This window comes from Triturus cristatus, chromosome 7 (genome assembly GCF_964204655.1).
Source record: "Triturus cristatus chromosome 7, aTriCri1.1, whole genome shotgun sequence".
Taxonomy (NCBI): domain Eukaryota; kingdom Metazoa; phylum Chordata; class Amphibia; order Caudata; family Salamandridae; genus Triturus; species Triturus cristatus.
Genome location: NC_140590.1, coordinates 460,933,933 through 460,955,470, shown reverse-complemented (window position 1 = coordinate 460,955,470; position 21,538 = coordinate 460,933,933). Strand labels below are relative to the sequence as shown.

General features: G+C 43.5%; 1 protein-coding gene across 2 annotated transcripts in view; it reads left to right on the top strand.

Moving 5' to 3' along the window:
* Positions 1 to 8,878, top strand: part of WDR45B (WD repeat domain 45B) — a 524,626-nt gene extending 515,748 nt beyond the window's left edge. For both annotated transcript variants that reach the window (XM_085616786.1, XM_085616787.1), the window contains one exon: positions 7,116 to 8,878. In XM_085616786.1, the coding sequence (XP_085472912.1) occupies positions 7,116 to 7,222 (107 nt within the window). In that variant the 3' untranslated portion in view covers positions 7,223 to 8,878. The remainder of the gene's footprint in view (positions 1 to 7,115) is intronic.
* Positions 8,879 to 21,538: the final 12,660 nt, after the last annotated feature.

Sequence of the window (21,538 nt, the reverse complement as noted above, 5' to 3'; positions counted from 1 at the left end):
CACAGCGTCCTCCTGCGCGCAGTGTGGGTAGACTCTGTGTTCGTGCGGACAGGCGGGCCGCCACTGCCCCAACTCCGACGCCACACCATCGAGCTTACTCCCCAAGATCACGAAACCATGAACCAAGGAGGAGTGAAGAGTACCAAGAGCCTCGAGGAGGTCGCCGTACCCCAGCTCAGCTCTCTGTGATCTCGCCGCCACACTCCCAAAAATCGTACGCTCACAGGCCCGCTGCGGCCCAGCGGACAGGATGGTAGGCTTCATCGACCCAAGATGGCCGCCAAGTATGCCCGACCCTCACCAGGGCCGGGACCCCAGGACAAGCGTCGCGATGTCCACGTCGCGGGTGACCGGGTTCCGGGGGCAGGCAAAAAACTATCCGTGGTCACGGGCAACAGTCGTCCCCACCACGGACCAGCTCCCGTAGAAATCCGGGGGCGGCCCGCAATGATCGGGGCAGGATACGGACGGCGGCCGGGCAGCTCACCAGCAAGGCAGGGGCAGTCACCGGAGGATCTAAGATTTGCACCCCCGGTCATGCACTCGGTCAGCTACACTGGGCAGTAGAAGTGACCACGCCGAAATGTAGGCTGAGTTTGGCACCGCTCCGGTGGGCCGACTCCACCCAGTCACCACCGGCCGCTGTTGTCGCACTGCCACCCGGCCACGGCGTCCACTCGATGTCCCGGCTCCAGGGCCGCACAGGCCGCAAAGTTCAGATGCAGTTTTCTCCGGCGATAGCACGGCTAGAAACCTCGGAGTCACACAGTCGGGAGCCCCTCTCCTTCAGAAACACGACCACGTAGCACAAGTTGAGGATCTCAGGCAGGATATCCGTGCGGGATGCGGAGGCTCACGGAGCCGGGGGTCTACGCTGCCGTCCCGGTCGCCATCTTGGCTCCTCCCGCTGGCTCAGTCTTAAGCACTTTTCTATCTATCCTTTCAGTTTACTTGGACGTAAATCATATCTTGATACAGATTATTGATGGTCAAGTGTTGCAGGTGTGCACTCACCAGTCCTTCGGTCAGAATGGTCCTCCTCAGGGGGCAATTTTGGGCAGAATGGTGGTACTCTCTTCACGTGAGTCGAGTAAATCCAGGTTTTGTGTCCCTCACAGCAGACCGCTGTCTGTGTTACTAACAGAATTTGGAATGACTCTTTCCACCTGGACTGTAAACTGTTCTTTCTTACAAAGTTACGGGTCAGAACCCAGTCTCTGGGCCTGATGTCATATACTTCTCCTTCCAGAGGCGAGGACCAGTAGTTAGTTCTTTACAGTATTCTAATAGAGCAGAATGTGTTAATTCTTACAGCTATGATGGAGAGGCAAACCCATATACGTTTGCTAGCCTACCCATGACAAGCTCATACGGTGAGAGACTGTTTTTTGTGGTAACAGTTGTTCTCATGGAAAACAAGGCTATTGGTAAAGCATCAACCTACTGATAGTACATATTTTTGACAGCTTATTTTTTAATGTAGCGTTCCAGCGCTCTACAAGCCCTGCTCCTTTTGCATGATAAACTGAATGGAATTTTTGTTTTGCTCCCAGTCCTAGACATACTAGATCCATTATTTTATTTGACAAATGTACCCCATTGTCACTCCAAAGACTTCAGGGCAGGCTGTAGCTTGGAATATACTCTTTCAGTATCATTTTTGCAGTGCTGAATGCGGTGTTACCTTTCAAAGGGAATGCTTCTATCCAATTGCTAAAACTGCATAGAACAACTAGAACATATGTTTCCCATTGGCATGGGGCATTTCTATGTAGTCCATCTGAAGGCACTCAAAGGGGTATTTTGGCAGTCTGAAATTACCAGGTGGTACTTTTATCCTCTTTCCCACATAATGAAGAGGACAGAGCATACCATTCTTACAAAGCTTATTAGCTGTTTTTCTTATATTTTTATTTTCCCATATTTTCTCAATAGTATTCGTCATCCTCTCCCATGTGTACAGAACCTTGGACCGTCTGAAGCTTGGGCAAGAGGAAACTGTCAGGCAGGACCCACTTTTGTCAAGCATATTCATCAAAGCCCCGAAATGTGTGTCAAAATAATATCCTTCCTTTACCTACTGTTTCTTTTCTTCACTCGCAAATCCTTGAACTTCTTTTATCTCTGTGTATGTATCAAATTCTTTCCTATCCTCATCTGTACGTAACACTACATATGTTAATGTGTATACATTCAGTGCAGTATGTCTTGCTGTTTCGTCCTCAAAGGCATTTCTCTGGCCTACATGGTTTGTGACTTTCTTATGCGCACTATACTTCACAATAGCCAATTTCGTGGGCAATACAAGAGCGTTTAATAATCTTGTAATCAATAAGCCATGTTGTATTTTCGCAACCCTAGATGTAATGAACCCTCTCTCGGCCCACAATCGTCCGAAGTTATGGGCCACCCCCCAGTCATACTGGGTGTCAGTTTATATGTTTACTACTAACACCTGTGCCTGAGCGAACATCTGTTGTATTTTACATATTTCAACAACTGTTTTATTGGTCATTATCGCATAGGCTGCAGAGGAAGTTCCATCTGATCTCTTAGACAAGAGCCATCCACAAATAGTGTGCCATCAACCTTTGGCATAGTCACATCAACCATCTTACTTATCCCTTCGTTTCAGTTTCAGTGACAATCACGCAATCATGTTGTACTTCATCTGACTCCGAAGGGAGAGGCATCACAGTATCTGGATTTATAGTGTTACACTGCTGCATGGTCTCATTAGTACCATCAATATTAATTCAAAATGAGCCAATCTAGCATTAGTTAAATGCTGTGTTTTGGTTTTGTTTAAAATAGTATGTCCTCTGAATGAAGAACTTAAACCATAACTGGATGTCCAAGAATAATGGAGTCTGCCTGTTTTACTGCAGCAGCCGTAACAGCAATATTTCTGAGGCAGTTCGGTAGGCCTCTTGCTACCGGATCCAGTGTTGAGGAAAAATAGGCACATGGTCTATTCTTCCCTCCATTTCTTTGTGTTCATAAAGCCAAAGCGCACCAGTCTTTCTAATGCATGAACAAAGCAAAGATTTTAGTGTGCCCAAAGCAGGTACGTTACACAAAGTAGTTTTTAAAGCTACAAAACTATCTTGATGTGCTTTTTCCCAAGGGACGGGGTCATCCACGTCCTTTTGAGTTAAGGAGAGTAATGGTTTGGCCAGTAAAGAACAATTTGATATCCAGTTTCTGCAAAAGGAGACCATACCCAAAAGTGCACAAACATCTTTCTGGGTTCTAGGTCTGTTATGGACTGATTGTATTTTGTCAGGTGATAATATCCCTCCCCCCTTCGACAGGAGGTGCCCTAAATAGGTCAGCGCCTGTTGACAATACTGTAATTTAGCAGGCGAAACCTTTTGTCCATGCAAAGCAAGAAATGTCAACACATCATGTATAGCCCTCTTACAGAAATCTTCTGCTTATGCTGTTATCAATAGATGATCCACATACTGTAACAATACCGTACCTGATGGCATAGTGCATTTATTCAGTTTTTGTTAGTGCCTGGCTATAAATGCTAGGACTGTATACCCCTGTGGAGCTAAACAGTATTGATAGGACCTTCCTTGGAAGCTAAAACTGAACAGATATTGACTATCTGGTTGTGTGGGAATTCTAAAGCAAGCATTCTTTAGATCAATAACAGTGAACCACTGGGCTAAGGGTGGTATGAACGAAAACATTGCAGTAATGTTGGGTATGATAGGATATTGTGGCTCCACTACTTTATTAATGGCTCTCAAATCAAAAAACATCCGGTATTTCACCTGTCCTGTTCCTTCATCTCGTTTAACCACATATAAAATTGGACTATTGTATGGGCTACTTGTTACTTCTCGTATTATCTGTCGCTGCAGCAAATCTGATATTACTAATTTTAGTTCTTCTTCTCCTTATTTTGATGTTTTGTACTGGAGAAAGCGAGGCAATTTAACATTTTCTTGAACCTTAATGTGTACCGCCTCAATAACCATTTTTCCTACATCATTTGGTCCATGTACCCACAATTTTGGATCATTTTCCTAAAGCTCGGCTGATATGTTATTCTTACTTAATACAATGAAATGCAACATTACATTGTATTATTGTTAATAACGAACTATGGCATTCACTCCAGAATTTGTTTAACCATTCGGGTGACGTGAAAGTGTTTAACCCGTCCTCTAGTAAGAGGTGACAGTGTTCAAATAGTCTCTCGGTCATACCATCAAGGACAAAATTCCGGGCCGTTAATTCTTGCATTCCTTGAAAAGTATTCCAGTTCTCCCTTCTCCTTGTACTTGTTATGGGGGAATCACTCTGTGTGGTAAATGGTGTCATTGGAGGCGTTGTCCTGGAGGGTCCTGGTGCTGGGCTGGATGGTGTTGTGTTAACTACCTTGAAATTTGTGAGCAGGAGTGGCTACCTGTTGAGCCGGTTGAACAATAACATTCGCGGGTGGGTTTTGGCAAACAGGGACTCGAACAATATTATACAGGGGAGACTTGTCCAATAAATCTTCCAATATTTCATCATCAAGCGAGCACTTTTTGTTTTCTATCGCAACAAAATATTTATCTGTTTTCATCCTAAATTCTCGGTTGTGTTGTTCAATGTCTTCCCTTAGTTTTTCGCGATTATATTCTGCTACCTTGGCCTTAGTTGTTTTTTCTTTCTCCCTTTCCCTATCTTGTTTTTCTTTCATACTATGAGTTCTGGCAAATTTCTCCCATACTTGATATGCCTCAAATATAGCAGGTTGAACTTTCCGTTCCATCAAACATTGTTTTAAATACTGTAATTTAGCTAAATCAAAGGTACCATCAATAGGAAACTATTATTCCTTATCAATTTTGGTATACTCGTGCCAATTTTTATTGTATATATTCACGGTCACTCCTTTTTTTTTTTTCATTAATATCCAACCAGGACTATCTTCAACAAGAGTGGGGACACTTTCGTCCAACCGGTATCGTGAACCTATACAACAAAACGTTTTAGAAATGCATTTCTTCAATGTTCCTATTATTGTTAGTTATAACTATTCCTTCATCAAAGCTACCAGCCTTTCAATGTAACCAAACTTAATAACAAAATACGCAACAGAACAATCTCACAAATCTGTGGTGTGCTCAGAGCCTTTGGACAATACGTCTGTTTCAGAAAGGATCAGTTAGAGGATGTCTGCCGCGAATCCTGTGTCAAGAGGTCAGTCGAGGCTACAGATGGCAGCTGTGGAAAAATTCTGTCTCCTTGGTGCAGGGTCCCCTACGATCGATCAGTCTTCTATCGCACCTCTCAACCACAGTCTCAGCTAGCCGTTGGATGTCCCACAGAGAGGTCCCTTCGTGGTCACCAGTTGTGGAAGTGGTCCTTTTCCCAACTCCTCACATATATGTTTGCTACAAGGAAGATCAGCAGTCGGAGGTATCTGTAACATAAAAAGATTTATTGCGCTCGAGCAGGTACACAACCTCACAGCTCCATGTGGCTATGAGTGAAGTGGACCGCTTATTTACGGCTGTGCTGAAAAGAGCGTCGGTGGGAGCAAGTATGACAAATAACCAATTGTCGAAGATGATTAATGCTCTCAGGAGAATGTACCGGTTAGAACCAGTTCCTCCTCAACACGTATGAAAACGTGTTGTGCAGAACACAAATATAAAGCTTAACCACTAAAATCTGTTCAGTCATCTGTATTCTTGTGGTCAGTACAAAAAAGCAGAACTGTACATAACTTGTGCCACAAATACAAACACAGATATGCCTGTGGTTACAGAATCAGGCGCTTGCTGATTACTCATCTGGATATGGAACAAAAGGTCATGCATTTGGTACAAACATTAATTAACATCAGTGGTCTATTTGTTAGCTGCTGTACATCTGCTATCATAACGGGAAAGTCAAACAAATAAGCCATTGACCACAGTCACTGTAGCCTGGCCTGGCCTGGCCTGGCCTGCGTGCTCGCAAGTGAAGAACAAACATGCTCTTAGTTCTATTGATGTATTGATGTATCAACATTTCTTATTGCAGATGGAATATTCATATTTGTCAAGAGCAAATATGTCCTGCTTAGGAATGTTGAGAAGTACAGTTGTGCCGATGATACAGACTGAAAGGATAGAACAAAATAGTGACTAAAAGACACAAAATGGAGGAACTTGCGTCCATTATAAGGGGAATATTCACAGGTATTGAGGACACTAGAAATATTGTTGAGGAAGCACAGATGGCAAAAAGTAAATCAAGAGGGGACCACATATGAAAAACAAATGGATAAAAAATACAGTACCACACAAAATCTAAATTTTAACTTTCAGATGTGGAATTCATTAGATCACGTTAAGATCCAATACAACCAACTGATTTTGAATGTTTGCACATTTACAATACCTGCAAACTGGTATTTGCCTGGTATGTTTGTCATGCTTAGGCATTCAGGTAACACCTTCTTGATGAACATTGGAGGAAAAGGTTTGTGAAATATGTAGTGAAAATGTTAAAACTTTTGCAAATCCTTATTTGCCATTTTCAAGTCTTCAACCTTCGCAAACTACCAAACAGATAATGCTGGTCGCTTGAGGAACAGAGAGCTTAGTAAGGGTTGTGGCCCTAGTGACATGCTTGAAAGTATATTGACAATTCTACAAGACTTGCCAAAACAGTCATTTTTTAATAAATCTTGAAAGATAAGTGTCATGAATATGAAACTTTTGAAATCTTGATGTACCTCATTTCTCAGATCATTTCCACTTCATGAATATTATAATGTTTATTTAAAAACACTCCCCAATGGAATTTTTCTTCCTTGAAGCAGTGTAGGTTCTGCTTCATTGAGATCCGCCATGGTGTTCTATATTATTTTTATGTAGCATTTTATTTGGGGCATTGTATTTCAAATGTATCTGATTGTTGTGCTTTGGTAAACCATTAGATGTGTTTACAATGATGCTGAATAAATTATAAAATCCTATTGTGAATGCTCTGGCGTGTTAACAATCCTATGCATTTTCAGTTTGTTCTTTTGCTTCTTCTAATTCAAACTAGTGTTGCAATAAAATCGTAGAGTTTCTACATAATTAAGTGTAGAATAATTTGGAATGTTTTTTTCCCAGCTATTTGTGCAGATGGCAGCTACTACAAATTCCTGTTCAACCAGAAAGGTGAATGTTCAAGAGATATGTATGCTCAGTTTCTCGAAATGACAGATGACAAGCTTTGACTGAATTCATTTTCCACTAAGCTTCTTCCAAATCAACGCTCTGCCCTGCATATATGAAGGACGGATAGATCAAACCATGCTAATGGTGTTGAATCAATGCCCTACTTTGGAAAAACGTCTATCACAACAGGAACAGATAATCAGACGTTACATCCTTCAAGTTAATCTGATTGTTGCTGCTTATTCTGATTTTTCCTCATAAGGCTGTTTCACAAGGTTGAACAATTTCAAGATCTGCCTGCACCTGTTGATAGTGTTTCCTTTCCTGAAGGTAGCATTTGAAGTAACTGTGAAGATTAACATTTAGAGTCCATCAGAGGCGTGTCGGCCACCGCATAATGTTGGAATATGGACAACCATGAATGTCTTTGCTTGTGAAAAGGAATATGGACAATTCCAAGTATCTTGTTCCATCTCATTTTAGCCTAACTTTTTTGGCAGGGTGTACTTACTGTACGTGCAAATGTAAGTCCTTGTAAACTAAAGAATTGTACCAGCTGTTTTGCCTTAGCTCGGGAGAAATGAAGACCCCATGAAGCAGATTATAATATTTTGTGCTTTCACCTGGGAACCCATGGATGAGCAGCCGTCTCACCTTTACATTGACTTTTCCAGTTTATATGTAGCTATCCTGCATTTTGACACTTTCTTATTTCCACTTTTAAGAGCACTAATAGAAATTGCCAGAGGTTGCAAACTGCAGTTTTGGTACTGTCACCTTAACGCAAACTCAACTTTCCACAATTTAAACACTATTCTACAGTGTAAACTGTCTACTTTCTAACAGTTATTGTAAATAAAGGATATTCATTTTTACAGTTTTTTCTTTTCAAGCAGAGTATTAGTATGCAGACGAAAACAAGTTTAGCTGACGTCATAATATATTTTCATAACCACTCTTGATAGTAACCCTGAAATGTAAGATACATAGATGAAAATCACGCTGAGCTCTTGAAGCAGCTGCCTAACTCATGTAAACGAATCAGACTTCATTTTTGAGCATCACGTGATGTCTTTCAGCTGTAGTCATATTTATATCAATTTTCTTTCTTCTATTGCACAAATGTGCATCTGCAACACAATACAATAATGAACGACTGACGTTCTCACAATTTCCAGCGTAGATAAGCAGACTTGCTGGAAAATAACAAAGACACACTCTTCTTACTTCATTGGTGGATCCAATGCTATTTCTTGGGAATACTGCAGGTTTGTAGCCATAAATTGTTTTATGTTGTCTGACGCACAATGTAGCAGTAGAGGAATGAAAATCTAGACCCTGTTCCCCTATAACATAGAAAATGCACATTGGGACTTTGAGCAAGGGACCATGATTATGATACATAGGAGGCCTACATGCTTTCTATGCTAGTCATCTCCAAGTATGATTTTCTTTAACAGGCGCACATTTTGGGTTGGGAAGAAATATTATTGAAAAATACTTCTATTAAGGTATTAGAAATACATCTGTAAAGTTATCCAAACTTTCCTTCACCATTGTGGAATTTAATTTTTTTAAACTAGAATGGTGACTTTTGGTTGGAATATTGGAATGTCTGTTGCCTAATGTATTTAATCATGGAAACGTTTGTTTTGCACACTATTTGTAACATATACTATGGCTTTTTAAAATAAAATAAAACGTGTTAACCTTTGTATTGAGCTTGAAGCACACTGAACAAAGAGCAAACACGCATTCAAGTGTCCAGTAGTGATATTTTCAAAATTTGTGGATTCCATTCTCTGACTTGAAAGCAATAACAACCTTGTCATCTGATCAAGTGTACCCCCCAAAAATGTAATGTAAGTAAATGAGTATTAACTCATGTAGATAATGAAAAGGTCATTCACTTCAAATGCCCACTAGAAAACCACACATCTAGTTCAACAAGCGTGATGTATAGCACAGGCAGTATTATTTAATCTCACCCATTACGGAAACAGAACAGTCTATGAAAATGCCTTCCCAAAATTAAAAACTGGATCAGGGCTAGGGCTAGAGACCTGAGATTAAATGATTCCAAAATTCAACTCCTATTTCTTCTATCGCTTTCCAGTGTTTAACTCTAAGTTTCATATAGGTCAAAAGCCTTAAATTTGAATAATTTGTTAAAAGTCTCTCAGAAGGCACTCTCCACCAATTACATACTTCTCAGACAAAGGAAGCCATTTATTGCAAAAGAAGATTTAAAAATGGCAGCTCTGTATATCATACATGCGCTCACAGACTAAGGAAATCGACTCCTAACTGGCTTTGCCCAAACAGCCGACAGCACCATTAAAAGATGTACTATATGCTGGCACAATCCCTAAAACACTAGAAAGTGCAAATTTGATTACATTTTGCACTTTCCGTTGTACGTTGTCTCATTTGGGAAGTACACGCCTCATTTTAAACGGCTTTCCTGAAGTACGCAGCTATCCTCCTGAACTTGCTTAACTACCTAGCCAAATAGTTAACTTTCTCAGCAAACATCAGTAATCTTAGGCACAAAGAAAACTACAGAATAGCCATCTCACATTTCATTAAAAATACATTCATGCTAAATGTTGGTTTGTTTAGTTGCAGTTGATGACATTCTGTTAGGTCTTTTGTCTGAATGCAAAAGGTAAAATAATACTTTGCAAAGAAATTATCAAAGGGCTCTTGATTCGAAATAACACTCCAAACCTGGAACAGATCCCAACTTGAGCACATCTTAAATAAACTCCTGGGCACAAGACAAACTATCTCTGCAATGCTTTCTTGAGTCTGTTACCTCCGATAAGACCCTTGAAATAAGGACCCGTTTTTAAACCCCAGTCATAACTGATTTTCTCGTAGGTACATGTTTGTGTATATGTATGTATACACTTTTTTTTAACATGTGTAAGGTTTCCTATTGAATGTTTGCCAGTGGTTTCAAAGCTCATATATCACAGAAAACGGTCTGTGAATTGTTTCCCCCCAATTGACAGTGCTGAATTCATTTGGAGGATATTTAGTTTCCTTAAAGAAATAAAAAGTTAAACACATCTTTTTGTCTTTCTTTAAATGCTAGTTAAAAGAAATGTTTGTACTCTGGAATATCACTAAGGAGTCACATACTGCTCTAGACTCCCTACCCAAGTACAGCATGATCACCATCAAACCAGCAGATAAAGTTGGCACTATCATGATCATGAATACACCTGACTACAGAAACGAGTGCCCCAGACTACTCCGTGATACCAATAGATACCTTAAGATAAGATTGAACTAAAAAACTTTTGAAAGGAAATAGAATGATGGTACATGAACCTTAACTGGTGGGTTGAATCGTACAAAATAAGTTAGATTTGATTGTTAATAAGGAACTAAGAATGCCATATTTTAATGTCATGCCCTATATACATAAGAATTGCCACCCACTCAGAAGGAGACCAGTCGTCTCTGGCAAATGTTCACTTTTGGAACCTGTTTCTATGTTTGTCGATCTCTTTGTGAAACCAATGGTAAAACAAATTGTATCATATGTTCAAGATATGAAAGACCTTTTGAATATCATTTCACACATAAACAGGACATCAGTGGTGAATCTCGTTATAACTTTGGATGTAGAAGCTCTCTACTTGTGTATCCTCCAAGAAATAACATTATCAACCATTGAGAGATTGATGAGTGCACCCACCTGACACCAATAGAATTTGTGATGGATTATGTGACACATGCCCTTAATACCAACTTTTTTCAATTTGAAGAGATCGTACATCTACAAATACAGGGAACTTAGATGTGCAGTACATTTGCCCTCAAACTAACAAACCTGTACATGCATGACTGACGACAAATACATCTAGTCCAATACCAACCCATAATTTTCCTTCAGAACATCTTGGAGAAGATACATTGCTGATAGTTTGGTCATTTAGAATGGAAACATGGTGATCACCCAATAATTCGCTTACTGGATTAATACCAAGTATGAGTTCATAAAATTCACTTCAACATACTCTACAGGTAGGAACTTTCTTTTCTAGAAATGGGCAAATCCATTCATAACATAAACCAAGTGATTGTAACAAACTCCTGAGATATGACAGCTAGTATCCAAAAGCCCTGCGTGAGAATTCACCATATGGTCAGTTTTTGAGATTGTGCAGAAACTGCATTGAAATACATGATTACGACTCACAAGCCAATGATTTCGCTGTCAAACTTGGGGATAAGAAATACCATTGAAAATGATAAAATGAGCAAAAAACAGAGCAAGAAAGAAATGCAGGCCATGCTCTCTTAGAACCAAATTAAAACAGGGCTCTCGTATTTGACAACGTTCACTCCTATGACAAATTATATCAAAATAAAAATTGGCACATCCTTAATACAAGGAAAATAACCATTAATTTACCACTAATTCCATTCAAGGGAACAAGAAACATACTTGACATCCTAGTTCATACAAGACTACATGCAATAGATAGGATGCCATCTATCTCGAATCCTATGGCCTGTCCCTTCCTCCTGTCGTAGGTATTCTACCATGTAGAAGCTGTAATGTGTGCACAGTTGCAAGTCATTATAAGGAACTTGACTTACGATTACAGCACAAATGGTCACTACAGAAACATACCAACTGTAACACAAAAAAAGGCAATATACAGGTTCAACTGTCAGTGCAGAATGTGGTATATAGGAATAGGCCCTCAAAAAGATTGATCATAGCACTATCCGATATAAAAGAGCCACTACAAAATTGTCTTTCCATTATCTGGAAAAGAACCATCACCGTAATGAGATGGAGTGGGTCATACTTGAATCCGTAACAGTCAACCCATATATAAAACAAAAACATTTAGAAAAAAAACAAAGATGGATGTTTAAACTGAGCAATTTGGGTTCAATGATGACCACCTGGAAGTCACTCAATTTTTAAAGAACAAGGATGAATACATTAGGATAGTCTTGTGACATAAGATTATCAGAGCAAATTAAATTAGTACTCATTGACTGCTCCAAATTGTCTGACACGATTTTTCGCGCAACCCAGTGTCACTGTTTAATATTATCATTGACGTTCAGCGAACTCAAATTAAAGAACTCTCTCTAGGTTTTAGCATTTCAAGATGGCCGACACATGCTTTCACACGCCACAGCACCACTGTCTGTTACCATGAATGACATCCCACACCCTCAAATTAAAGAACTCTTGCTAGATTTGACTATTTCAAAATATCCATACTCTTGCATGCAGCTCCAGCGTTGTATTCAAACGCGGTGTATGACGCAAGCCATTCCTGCTAATGAGCACCTGAAAACGTAATTTTGCTGGGTCCTGACCCATTTTAAAAATGGGAAGGGAAACTAACTTTTCACCATACGGAGACACTGAGGCTAACAACCTGGTGTAACGTAGGCTGCTCTTATTTGTAGAAGTATGTATTTGAGGCAGAGCACTGCACTTTTCAGGTTGGAGATAACCATTATAAACGATTTGACAACCTTTTTTTGATTACCTATCTTTTTCTAGATCTTTGGTTGGACGCAACCAGGCCACGTTCCCTAAGAAGCTTGACCATTTTTAGGCAAGGTGAAGCACCTAGGTCCTGAGTTAGAATTCGGTGGTCGGGTTACTCTGTCACAACGGTGACAGATTTCCCATCTGCCAAAATATAACTTCCATAATACCCTATGGGATTTATATTTTGCCGGATGAGATATCCATCACCCCTGTGACGGAGTAACCCGTCCGCCGAAATCTAAATTCAGCCCTTTGTCATTCCTCTCTGATATTGATGCATGCGTTTTGGTCAGCAATCGAAAAGCATCATAAAGGTATGGGAACTTTGATGCTGCATGCAATGAGGTGGGGTCAAAGATGTGGCTAAAACAACAAAGTATTCTGTAAGTTTTTTTGGTCTTTCACTGTCAGTTAGCGACATATAAAATAATGTGCCTCTTAAATGAAAAATACATTTTTAAAGTTTTTACTCAGTGGGAAATGCACTGTATAGTGATACATTATGAAGCCTCTATTAGTTAATGCACTGCAGAGGTCTGTGTGTAACCAAAGAGCCCCAGAATTATATCTTGGTTGGTGCAGTGGAGAATAGTGACTTGTGTATTTTTAGTGCTACGAGGTCACAGCCTGTGAATGAAAGCGCAATGAATATTTAAATCATTATTTTAAATTATTTTTAACTTGCATTGCACATAGTATAAGATAGGCTTCTACAAAATGCTCAAAAGATTTAGGATAAAATAGTGTTTCCAAAATATAAATTTAAGTAATATCGAGACTGTACTTAATTCTTTTTTCTTTTCTTTTTTTTTTACATAGCTGTCTGTTCAAAACCTCATCAGGGGTAGAAGTGCTATATGAATACAATTAAAAATTTAGAGCAGCACTTCACAGTACTCTGTGCACTACCTCTCAAAAAGAATACATCTTTGTCATCGCAAAGCTGCAAGTGATTTGATCAATTAAAGCCTGTACCGCCTTCCAAGCATCCTTTACATTTGCATATTACCCTTTACATTTGCAGATTAACTCGTTGCGTACATTTGCCTTTCTTCCAGACATGCAGGCACCCTGGCAGGAAGGATTGTTTAGCTGTCTCCCGGCTTTAGTTCCACAGGTCCGAAAACTCCCTGAATGACACTTCAGCTGAGGCCTTTAAACTATCAGAATTTACCCTCCCGGGACGGTTGCCTTTTGGCAAAAAGTAGGGGATCGGTTTTTCATAAATCAACCGCCCAATTAGACCTCTAGTTTGAAGTGTGTTGTGAAGAGGCATTAAACTTTTGTGACCTAATAGCGCCATATATTAACTGGCAAACATGCAGCTATGCATGCTGCAATCATAAGAAAATATTTTTTTTGTGTGTGTTCTTATTATGTTGTTTGTCATCAACCAAGCACTAATAATGAAAAGGTGTGCATGTGAGTCTTCCATTGTGTTTTTACACTAAGAAATGAAGCACCTTCAGTACGAATGAAATTCAAATAATCCCACTACAAGATTATGGCTTTTATCTACACTGGTCCCGATAATACCATGGAATCAACGTGGCCATGGAGGCAATAAATATGTCGACCTAATAGATTTCTATGTGTAATTATGGTCAGCGAATCCATCCGTTTATTTTAGTTTCAATAAGTTTTTATTTCAGGCTTTGCAGAAAAGGAGAACTGACAAAACAAGGAGGTGGACGCAGCCATGGTTAACCGCCCCCCCAAACAAAAATCCCTTTATTCCCTTAACCACCCTCCCCTCCCTACACCAATTCAGATACAATCATGATAAAGGGGCGTGTGTCTTCAGTCCTTTGGAGGTCCATGGGGCACCTCTGTAGGATGACAGACCGGCCCACCAGGCCAAGGTCTGGCAGGGCTTGATGGCACTTCCTGCTCCTGTAGTCGCTGTTGAGGTAGAAAGAGGACACGGCTCCACAGTTTGAGGAAGAGAGGGGATTGGTCCGTCCAATCGTATGCTAATTTCTATTGTCCCAGGAGATGCCAGAGTTTATGGAGCCATCTTTATAGGTTGGAAGAGTGGCTTGCCCCACATGGAAAGAATAGTGTGCTTGGCCACCAGCAGGTGGGAGATTTGCATGCCAGAGATAGGCTGAGAGGGTAGAAATCCTCTAACGGCCTGCCGAGGAGGGGTAGCTCTGGGAGCTTGTCAAGGGGGTAGCCCTGTATTTGGGAGATGGCAAGGAATATTTTGTCACAGAACTCCTTCAGACTGAGGTACGACCACATGATGTGGAGGAAGCTGCCTCGTTCTCCACACCCACTTCAATGGGAATCCGGACGTGTAGGGGTCTATAGCGTGAAGCTTGGCTGGCATCCGGGCCAGCGCTAAAGTAATATGGATAAGATCTCTCTCTGCCCTGGGCGTGGTGGATGAAGTTGGTGAATGCAGGTATAGATTTCATCCCACTTTTCGGGATCAAGGGAAATATTCTATTCTTTTTCCCTTGATCTTGGAAGGACTGTCTATGTATCGAGGATAGACCAAGTGTTGTGTTGTACAGAAACACTGTAGGAATTTTTCAAATCGAGGGGCGCGTGGTCCAACGACAAATTTGCAGGTAGGGAAACATTCAGACTCTGGGATTTCATAATCACCCCAGGGGTACATAAAGGATCTGGCGTAAATGTCTTGAGGGCAGAAGCAGCTCCTAGATCTCCATATCTGGTTTTCTGTCATAGATTTGCCAGGAGTGAAGTATGTGTTATCCTCTATCGGCGTAAGCAGGGACAGGAAGAAGGGGAGGCCTCTACGAAGCGCAATCGAGTGCAGAGGGTGTGACAGGTTAGATGTACAATAGCTTGCCAATCATGCCTTTAGGAACCCACAGTACCTCACCCAAGGGCCGAGGCACCATTATTTGATGGCCGTTACTCCCATGCACTGCGGGATTCAGTTGTGCAGATGGTACCCATGGTCCTGGAGGAGGCCATACTCTCCCAAGGTATAGCAGATGGGAGAGATGCAGCCAAGTTCACAACAAGATGTGGGCTAGACATAACAGACTCTAGGCAAAGTGGACTTACTGCACCACGACTGGCTTTTCAGGGGATGTCCAAGCCTCACCTATGGATGTGCCCTTTGATAGCTCCTGTCCCTTTGAAGACAAGGGGAGCTGAGCACTGGGGCTCTTCAAGATTAAAAGAGCTACAACCCAAAACTGCCTTTTGCTCCTTTTGTGGCCACAAATGGGGGGCTTCCAACCACATCTTTACCTACCGAGCCACCACAGCACATAAGCTTCCCAGCCTCTGCATGGCGGAGGACGCAGTACCCCCAGACCCTGTGGGCCAGGCAGCCAAAGGTACGCCTAGTCCACACCCCAACCCCTGCAACTCCAAACCTCTTCAGTTGGCCCTCCAATGATCATGGGCAACCAGCGGGAAGCAGAATACGCCATCTCCTGCACCACTGGATGTCGATAACATCAGACTGCTGAGTCCTCAAGATTGTCCGATGGGGCTACTTCCTCCCCTTCGTGACAGGCCGACCGAGGACAATCTGTCCTTGCTCCATGAGTAAGTGGTGGCTCACATGGCCAAGGGAGCCATATAGAGGGTGCTGATGCCAGAAGTAGGTCACGTTTGTTATTCCCACTAATTTCTGATACCCAAGAAGGACAGAGTCCTTTGTCCTATCCAAGACCTGTGCCCTCTCAATTTCTTCCTCATAAAGGAGAAATTAAAAATGCTCACGCTAGCGCAAGTCCTGTCTTCCCTGGACCCGGGATACTGGATGGTAATGCTGGACTTGTAGGACGCATATTTCCGAATTCCCGTCCTGTCTGCACACAGATGTTACCTGCCTTCCCCAACCAGATCTGACATTGGGGACAGAGGTGGAGCTCAGATGCCTCTGGTCTCCGGCGGAATCAGGAATTCACATCAACCTACTAGAGCTGCAGGTGATCCGGCTGGTTTTGAAAGCCTTTCTACCCACCATCAAGGGAAGACTAGTGCTGGTGTTCATGGACAACAGCACCGTTTTGTAGTATTGCAACAAACAGGACGGGTGAGGTCTTAGATTCTTTGTCAAGAGAACCAGAACCTTTGGACCAGGCTGTAACGTCGGGGAATATCTCTTGTGGTTAAACACCTGGCGGGCTCTCTGAACACCAGAGTGGACAAACACAGCCGGAGATGCATTGCGGTTCACAAATGTCTCCGGAGGTGGTGTAAGGTCTCTTTCAGCAGTAGGGAGAGCCTTGATTAGATCAATTCACCAACGCTGAGAATGCACAGTGTTAGGAATTCTGCGCGCTAGATATTTCCAAGGCGGCTGTCACTTGGAGATGCTTTTAATCTCGAGTGAAGTTCAGGCCTCCTGTTCACTTTTCCGCCTATACCACTCCTGCCCAGAGTTTTCAAGAATACCAGGAACGACTGGACCCAAGCCATCCTCGTAGCTCTGAACTGGTGCTCGGAGAGGTTGGTAGCCTAAGCTGCTGAGCATGGGCATCAGTCCTCAGATCAGGCTGCCTCTTCAATGGGATCTTCTGTCCCAGCAGCAGGGGAAGGTTCTCCACCCTGCTTCATGTGTGGAGATTGAGTGGCTACAACTGACAGCTTTTGACCTTCTGCCTGAAGTCTGCAATGTTATCTTGGCAGCCAGGCGTCCCTCCACAAAGACAGTATTCGCCTACCACTGGGGCAAGTTTTTTAGCATGTTGTGCAGAGATGCAAGTTGACCGTTTTTCTGCTCCCCTTTCTCATGTCTCTGCTTTGGGCTCCCTAAGGGCTATCTTTTTTCCCATCTCAGCCATTCGTTGATTGTCAGATCAGTGATTCCTGTGCAAATCTCCTGTTGTAAATTGTTTTTTGAAATATCTCCAACATATGTTTTCACCTTCACCCTTTATCATGCCTCAGTGGAACCTCAATCTCATACTTAAATTTCTTATGTGCATAACTGTCCCCTCAGGCTCCATACCATCAAGACGGCCATCCTAGTGGCGATATCATCAGTCCAGAGGGTCAGTAAGCTTCAGGCTCTTAAGACATCTAGTCCTCCATATCTAACCATCTCTCCAGACAAGCTGGTTCTTCACACTAGAGATTCCTTTCTGCAGAAAGTTGTCACTCTCTTTCATGTAGATCAGTTCATCACCCTGCCTACCTTATATGCTTCACCACATCCCTCAGAGGAAGAGGAACTACTCCATTGACTGGGCCCAAAAAGAGCGTTGTTCTACATTGACCGCTCAAAAGAGGTATGGATGGACGACCAACTCTTTGTGGGGTATGTCAGAGCCAAGAAAGGGAAAGCTGTGCAGAAATTAACAATCTCTCGATGGATCGTCCTCTGTATTCAAATCTGCTATGGACTGGCCAAAAGGCAACCCCCTGAGGGTTTGCCTGCTCATTCGACCAGAGCTAAGGTTGCAACCACTATGTTAGCACGCAAAAGATCCGATCCTGGACATCTGCCAGGCAGCAACAATGGGGTTCTCTGCAACGTCCACCAAGCTCTCCTGCCTGGACAGTGAGGTTTGTTGGTATGGGCACTTTGTCTGTTCGGTCCTGCTGGACTGTTCAGTGTGAATTTGTTTTGCTGACCCACCTCCAGGGAGGTATTGCTTGGGTATCTATTCCAAGGTAAGGAATCTGTGGCTAGAATTCAATCAGATAAACAAGTTACTTGTCTTCAGTAATGCCTTATCTCGTATAGACTCTATCTAGCCGCAGATTTTACCTACCCATCCTCCCCGCACTTCAAACAGATTTCTAGGGTCAAGACTGTTCCTCTTCAGGGCCCTAGTCTTCCGCACCAGTGGTCAGTGTTCTTGGTCCTGCACTCCTGGCATGAAAAGTCTCAAAAAGAAACTGACTAGAGCAGGTTGGCATGGCCCCTGTATAGGCACCACGCACGTCATTTCCAGCGCAGATGACGCTGTCAACGCCACATGGAGCCGAATGATGCCACCCATCGGCGTCAGGGGTACTGCTCACAAAAAATGTCCTGATCCAGTCTGATGCCTGGGGATAATTCTAAGGTAAGGAAGCTACGATTAGATAGAATGTCTACCAGATAAGGCTGTATCGAAGTTAAGTTACTTGCTCAACTCATCAGAGCATTTCGCAATCCACCCTGTCAAATGCCTTTTCAGTGTCCAGGGAAAGGGGGAACTGCTGCCCTGCACCTTTTCCTGGTGATGTCAATGAGATGCAAGTCCTGCTTGGTCTTCTCGCCAGTTGCATAGTTGAAAACAAAGCTGCCCTAGTTGGAGAAGACCAGGTTGGGAAGGAGTTTATCCAGATGGTTGGCAAGGACTTTTATGATAAGTTTGAGGTCCAGGTTGAACAGGGATATGGAGTGGTATGAGGAGCAGACCATGGGATCTTTTCCTTGTTTGGGGATCAAAACAATGGAGGCCAGATCGATGCTATGGGAACTGCATATCCATCAGTTAATTTGTTGAAGAGGGTCGCCAAGATGGGAAGATGTTGAGGGGCGAACAGTTTGTAAAATAACTCTGTGAAGCAACCATGGCCTGGGGCCTTTCAGGTTCAAGTTGGCCAATGGCATCCAGGATCTCCTGGGGGGGAATAGGGCTGTCCGTGGATGCTACACCAGGCGCCAAAAGTCGAGTTGGGGAGACCAAGTTATTGTAGGCATTATGGGGAGGTCCTGTGGTGCTGGGTTAGCAGCGTACAGTTAGAAGGAGCGAAAAGCCTGAGCTTGTCCAGTGTGGCTGTGTGCACTAGGCCATCACCATCTCAAATCTCTCCTCCAAGAGTCATTGGGTTTGGCATGCCTGCAGTTTATATGCCAAGAAGATGCCTGGTTTATTGCCCCCCCCCCCCCCCCTTGATACCAAGCCCTCAGCCTCTTGAGGACGTAGTTAGCCTTGTCTGCCTTTGCGGAGTTGGCTCCGAACCATCAAGATCCCCCCCCCCCCCCCCGAGTTTGTTCATGGGTGAGCGTTTATGCTGTTGTTTGAGGTCAGACAGATCCATAGCCAAGTTGGTCCCAGTGTGGACGCAGATGCGCTTAAGTTGGGTGGCCTCCTTGAAGAAGGCACCTTAGGCCAGTGCTCTCAGGGCATCCCAGACAACTCTCCTGTCCACATCCCTTTTGTCATTGAGGGCCACATATTCCATGAGGGTGAATCTGATTGCCTCCACCACAAGATCTCGGAGAAGGGAGTCGTTCAGATGCCAGGAGGACCCAGAGAGCAAGTGAGGAGATTGATTACAGCCACTATGGGACCATGCTCGGAGGGAGTCATGGGAAGGTGGTCGTCCTCGAACCACATGTCCCTGAGCACAAGGTCTATCCTGGCATAGATGCAGTGGGCCACAAAGTAGTGGCAGTAGTCAATCAATAGGGGGTGCCACGTGCATCATGCATCAAGGAGGCCAATCTCTGTGAGCCACGTGCAGCCCTCCAGGAACAGGACAGGGTTTGCTCCATGGGTGTGTTGTGATCTGTCTTGTGCATTGAGGACAAGGTTAAAGTCCCCCCTAAAATTGGGGCCCTGTTTGAATGCAGTGATAGTTTGCAGTGTGGATTGAAGTAAGGTCTTTTGGCTGGGGTTATGGGCATATATAGAAGCGATACTTAGGGATTGGCCTCCCAGGTATCGTTGAGTGCTATCCATGTACCCTCTTTGTTGATTTTGTGGTTGTGCCCTGTGAAACGTAAGGGTTGGGAGATGAAGATCGCCACTCCTGCCTTTATGGCCCTGGAGAAGGTGTGGCACTGGAGCAGGAATTTGCGAGAGTAGAGTATACGGGTATCAGTGCTCAGAAGATGTGTTTCTTGGAGCAGGCAGATGGACGCTCCTGTCACCTGGAGCTCTCCCAGTCGTCAATCCCGGATGAAGACCATTTGCATCCCAAAAGTCGCCGTCCGGTGCCGCACCCTGACTGCAGGACCCTCCGCCTCCATCAGCTCCAACGGATTCCTCAGCATGCAAGTCACCTTTGCCAGGGTGTGGAGTCCATGGGTCCGGCCCTGCCAGGTGAAGAGGAAATAAAACCGATGGACCCAGGGGTATTTTATATGATGGTCGTGAGTATGCCTGGCCAGCATGTCTGGTGAAAGGTCCTAGAAAGGAAGAGCCATTGAATGAGATAAGGCCCCCCTGCAGGGCCTTGGACATGATTGATTCCTTGTTGCTAAAGCAGTGTATGCTGGCCTGAATGGTGTGCACTTGCCCATCTGAGAGAAGGGGACCACTCAGCGTGCTCTGTCCATGACGATGAGGTTCCCCCTGGAGCATACCAGGACAGAATCAAAGAAGTCTGGGAGATATTTGGAGAGATCTGCGTCCGGAACGGTGGTTGATACCCCTCTGATGCAGAAGTTGTTGTGGCAGGCCCTGTTCTTCAAGTCCTCCCATTTCTCCTGGAGAAGAGAGAACCGATCTTCCAGCTGGAGGAGTCGTTGTATGGTCTCACCCATTTCGTGGAGTATGGCCACCCTCTCTCTGATCTCTCTGGAGGCACTGAGGTCTTGTTTCACGTCGGCTTTAACACCTTTAAGGTCATCTTGGAGTTCCTACAACAGCTGAAGGAGCAGGACCCTGGTAACTTATTGCGGTTGGCTATCTGACAGGTTGTCTGACTCATCAGTATTGGGCGATGGGAGCGTGGGGAGTCCCCTTCTGAGGGGTGCTGAGTTGGTTGTTGGAGGAAGGTCTTAATGGTGGGGTCCTTCTTGCCCCCAGTCATGCTGCGGGCAACAGCGGTGGGGAGCAACCCACTTAGGTGTGAGGACTAGTATGATCTCCTTTGTGGGTGAGACACCAGGGGCCCCTGGGACCTTCAGTGCGGTGCTGTACCAGACATTCCGTATACATTTTTTGCCACTGGAGTA